The sequence below is a fragment of the Trypanosoma cruzi genome, genomic scaffold, assembly GCF_000209065.1.
Source record: "Trypanosoma cruzi strain CL Brener 1047053516507 genomic scaffold, whole genome shotgun sequence".
Taxonomy (NCBI): Eukaryota; Euglenozoa; class Kinetoplastea; order Trypanosomatida; family Trypanosomatidae; genus Trypanosoma; species Trypanosoma cruzi.
Window position 1 is genome coordinate 92,255 of NW_001849378.1, and position 4,579 is coordinate 96,833.

A 4,579-nucleotide genomic window follows, 5' to 3' on the forward strand; every position below is an offset into this window, starting at 1 on the left:
ATGCTCTCACGTGTTGCTGCAGTGAAGGCACCCCGCAAACACAACCGTCGCCGCGTGACCGGATCCAGTGTAAGGAGGAGGGAAGGAAGAGAGAGTGAACAGCAGAGGCCCAACATGTCCCGGCGTGTGTTTACTTCCGCGGTGCTGCTTTTCGTCGTGATGATGTGCTGCGCCACCTGTGGAGCTACGCCTGCAAAGGAGAATGATGGCAACAGTGATTTAAAAAGTGTTCAGGAGCTGCAATGGGTCGATCTGTTTGTGCCGCAGACGCCGCCGGTGCAGTTGGAAGGTGAAGATACTTCAGGGACGAAGTGGGATTCATTTTTTGCACCCTCTCTCGTCAGTGCTGGTGGAGTAATTGCTGCTTTTGCCGAAGGTCACATAAATGCCAAATATCAAGATGGTCAACGAATTGGGTTTTTTTCTTCTGATCTTGTTGCGGAGTACATCGACTCTGCGTGGGAATGGCCCACTCTTGTTGAAAAGGTCAAAAAGGATACATGGAAGCCACAAACTGTGCTTGGTACAACGGATGGAACGGATAATCGTGTGGGTATTTTACTCAATCCAACAACAACGATGAAGGGCAATAAGGTGTTTCTTCTTGTGGGAAGCACTGCCTTGTCCCCTGTAAATGGGAGTTGGAAAGAGGGCAGCCTGGAACTAAAACTGGTTGTTGGTGAGGTCAGGAAGCCTACGGACAGCGAGCCGAGTGAGTGGATAAAATGGGGCGACCCCAAACCACTCCCGAAACTGATCTCTTCTGCTTCTCACAAAGGTGAGTGGACGGAGTCCATTGCTTCTGGTGGCTCAGGTGTTCTGATGGAGGATGGCACGCTTGTGTTTTCTCTGATGGCGGAGAGCGGAAATGATGGCGTTTACTCCATGATCATTTACTCGACGGACAACGGCAGTACCTGGTCGCTCTCAAACAGTGTTTCCCCTGCGAAATGCCTTAAACCCCGCATCACAGAGTGGGAGGGTTCACTTCTCATGATTGTTGGTTGCGAGAATGGCCAGAGGGTGTTTGAGTCGCGTGACATGGGGAGATCGTGGACGGAGGCCACCGGGATACTTCCAGGCGTGTGGGCCAAACCCAAACCAGAAGACTCCAAGAATTTAAGCCTGCATGTGGAGGCCCTCATCACCGCGACCATTGCGGAAAGGAAGGTCATGCTGTACACACAGAGAGGGTACGCGTCGGTGGAGAAAAAGGAAAGAGCGCTCTACCTTTGGGTCACGGACAACAACCGCTCGTTTTATTTTGGACCGGTTGGCATTGACACCGCTGTGAGGTGGGAGTTCACCAGCAGCCTGCTGTACTCGGGTGGCAATTTGCATCTTTTACAACGGAGGGACAACGATAAAGGCGGCGTTATTTCACTTTCCCGCCTGACAGAGGAACTGAAGGAAATCGAGTCCGTCCTTAGCACTTGGTCGCAAAAGGACGTTTTCTTTTCCAACCTGTCAATACCTACGGCGGGTCTGGTGGCAGTTTTGTCAAACGCATCGGTCAGTGATGGCACGTGGAACGACGAGTACCTTTGCCTGAATGCAACGGTGACGAACGCGACGAAGGTCGAAGATGGATTTCAATTGACGGAGCCTGACTCCGGGGTAATGTGGCCCGTGAACACTCGGGGTGATGTGCGTCATGTGTTTTTGAGCCACAACCTCACACTTGTGGCGTCGGTGACCATCGAAGTGGCTCCGAGTAATAACACTCCTCTACTGGGTGCGACGTTGGGGGACGCTAATTCCCCGCTTACCATGGGAATCTTGTATACCGCGGATAAAAAGTGGGTGACGATGTTCAACGACAAGACAACAGAAAGTGGCACTTGGGAGTCGGGGAAAGAATACCAAGTGGCACTCATGCTGCAAGGCAAAAAGGCCTCTGTGTACGTTGATGGCCAGTCGCTGGGAGAAGAGGAAACGCTGTTAACAGCTGAGAGACCACTTGAGCTCGCAGTCTTTTGCTTTGGCGCGTGCGAAATTCACAACTCTCCTATGACGGTGAAGAACGTCTTTCTGTACAACCGCCCACTGAATTCCACTGAGATGACTGCAATCAAGGACAGGAAACCCGTTTGGACGAGAGCTCCGGAGCCACAAGCGGGAGATGTTCCTCAAACCATCGCATCTGCTGTGTCTGGCCCAGAGAAAACTTCAGCAGCTCCAGAGGTGCCAATGACATTGGACCCCCATGCAGTTGAAGAAGTGAGTGAGGGTGGAGCGGCAAAGAAGAATACCTCTTGGACTGAGGGCGTACAATTCGTTGTGCAAGAGGTGAGCTTTAATTCTGCTGGGAGCGGACTGCTGCCATCGTTGCTTCTGCTTCTGCTGGGGCTGTGGGGCTTTGCGGCTGCGTGAGGAGTGTGCGGCCTCAGCGTGGAACACTTGTGCCATTCCCTGCACCGACACTCACACACACCGCTAGGAATATATTTTACTACACGGAGAATAATTTGTTTTTGTTTTCTTTTAATGTTTTTCATTTTTCCCTTGCTGATTTAGGGCGAACACTATGAGCGTTTTTTTTTTCGGCTTTTAATTTTTTTTCTTTTCTGTTCGGAGCATAATTTCTCATGTTTTTTTATGTTTGTTTTTAATTATTTTTGTTTGCTTTTTAAAAAGTTTTTATGTCTGTTTTTTCTGTTTTGCTCCACTTTTTCCTTTTTTTTTTTTGCTTTTGGGGGCAATCACTATGGACGCTCTGTTTTTTTTTCTACTCTTCCCTCTTCAATTGTTTCTTCTGCACTCTTCCTGTGAGGGGTGCCGTGTGTTTCCCGCCCAACTACTCCACTCGCACACCCACCGACACGCTCATGACGACGGCCCTGTGCGCCTCGCCTGCTGCACGCATGAGGAGGGGCCGCGACGAACGGCGCGCTGAGGGAGCCGTGACGTGTGGGCGTGCGACGAGGGCCTGTGGGGCGGAGCACACATTTCTTTCTCTATTGTTTTGTTTTCTTTGCGGTGAGGGCGGGCAGACACCCGCAGCGCCACACACACAGCCACACCCTGCCGCCGTGTTTTTCTTTTCTTTTTTCTTTTGCTGCGCTCACTCTCCCGATGGAGAGACGCGACTCCCGTCATGTCTGCGTGCTTCTCTCAGTCCCCACACTCACACGAGTGACTGTGCTCTGCAGGCCGCACTCACGCGCCGATGAGAGGGCTGAGGGGAGCACCAACACGCAGATGACCCCATGAAATATAAACGATGTGCGGACACATGGAGGGTCAGACGGTTGAAAGACATTTAACTATTTAATTTTTAATTTGCGGGCAAAATATACAAACAGTTTGGTAAGAGCGCACGGCAAACAGGTGAATTTTTTTTTTGTGTGGTTTTTCTTTTCTTTTTTTTTTCATTTGTTTGAGTGGAACAGTAATAGAGGACGACTTTTTTTCTTTTTTAAATAATTATTTTGTGCGAGGGGGGGTTAATATATGATGAAAGGGAATTGTTTTTTCTAATTATTTTAAATAAATCTTGTATGAATTGCCGCTGCTTTGTCTGCAGTGCGATATTGTGAGCCTGAGCAGTCTTTTTCTCTTTATTTCTGCCATGCACTTCTGCTGTACATTTTTGTTTGTGCGTCCCTTCACATGCTCTGCTCCTGCTTTTTCTTCTTTGCTTCGTGTGTCTGCAGGCACACACACACAACCACACAAAATACACAAAATGCACATTGCAGTCGTTTTGCATGCTTCCTTTTCCTCGGTGCTGGCGGTTGCGTGCGGCTGCTGCTTCCTTCTGCGGGCATGAAGCGAGGGAAGGGGAGAGGGAGTTCGCACGGCGAGTCACTTTTTCTGCAGGCGTGATGCACCACCTATGACCGCTTTGAGTCGCGCACCAAATCCCATTGTGGGTGGAATGGCTGGAAATTTTGTTGCCGCGTCACGGATGGATAAGGAATCGCTTCTGCGCGTGGCTCTTTGGGTGATTGCTTGCTCGGTGTGCGTTTTGTGTTGGCTGCGGGGCTGTGGCCGTATCCCGTTGGCCGTGGGATTGAACTGGAGGCGGTGGCGGTGTGTCGCTTCTCGTTCTTGTCCATTGGTGGTTGACTGCTGGCGGTGTGTGCGTTTGTTGAGGCCGTCTCGCAGTTTACGCACACAGTGAGGCACAACCGCTGTGAGAGGCCGCGTCTTCTCAGTATGGACTTATTGCCTTTGTGTGGTGTGTTTGAGCATGTTTTTTGTTATGTGCATGAACGCTGGGCGTGTTTTACCGGAGCGTTGGGTGCGACCATCTGCCATGGCGACAATTTGTATGGTTGAGCGCGTGTGTGCGGGTTAGGGTTAGGGTTAGGGTTAGGGTTAGGGTTAGGGTTAGGGTTAGGGTTAGGGTTAGGGTTAGGGTTAGGGTTAGGGTTAGGGTTAGGGTTAGGGTTAGGGTTAGGGTTAGGGTTAGGGTTAGGGTTAGGGTTAGGGTTAGGGTTAGGGTTAGGGTTAGGGTTAGGGTTAGGGTTAGGGTTAGGGTTAGGGTTAGGGTTAGGGTTAGGGTTAGGGTTAGGGTTAGGGTTAGGGTTAGGGTTAGGGTTAGGGTTAGGGTTAGGGTTAGGGTTAGGGTTAG

The 4,579-nt window shown here is 50.5% G+C and overlaps 1 protein-coding gene across 1 annotated transcript, besides 6 other annotated features; it reads left to right on the plus strand.

The window, feature by feature from the left end:
* Tc00.1047053507875.220 (trans-sialidase, putative) lies at positions 1 to 2,373 on the plus strand (the record flags this gene model as incomplete). The annotated part of the gene is made up of 1 exon (XM_813769.1): positions 1 to 2,373. One exon carries the CDS (start codon positions 1 to 3, stop codon positions 2,371 to 2,373), a length of 2,373 nt encoding a protein of 790 aa, XP_818862.1.
* Positions 1 to 4,579: part of a sequence feature (areas not merged during assembly with more than two copies in the genome that could not be assigned to a particular haplotype) that runs on past the window's edge.
* Positions 2,535 to 2,694: a sequence feature (T-rich).
* Positions 3,336 to 3,381: a sequence feature (T-rich).
* Positions 4,108 to 4,297: a repeat region.
* Positions 4,297 to 4,579: a repeat region.
* Positions 4,300 to 4,579: a microsatellite.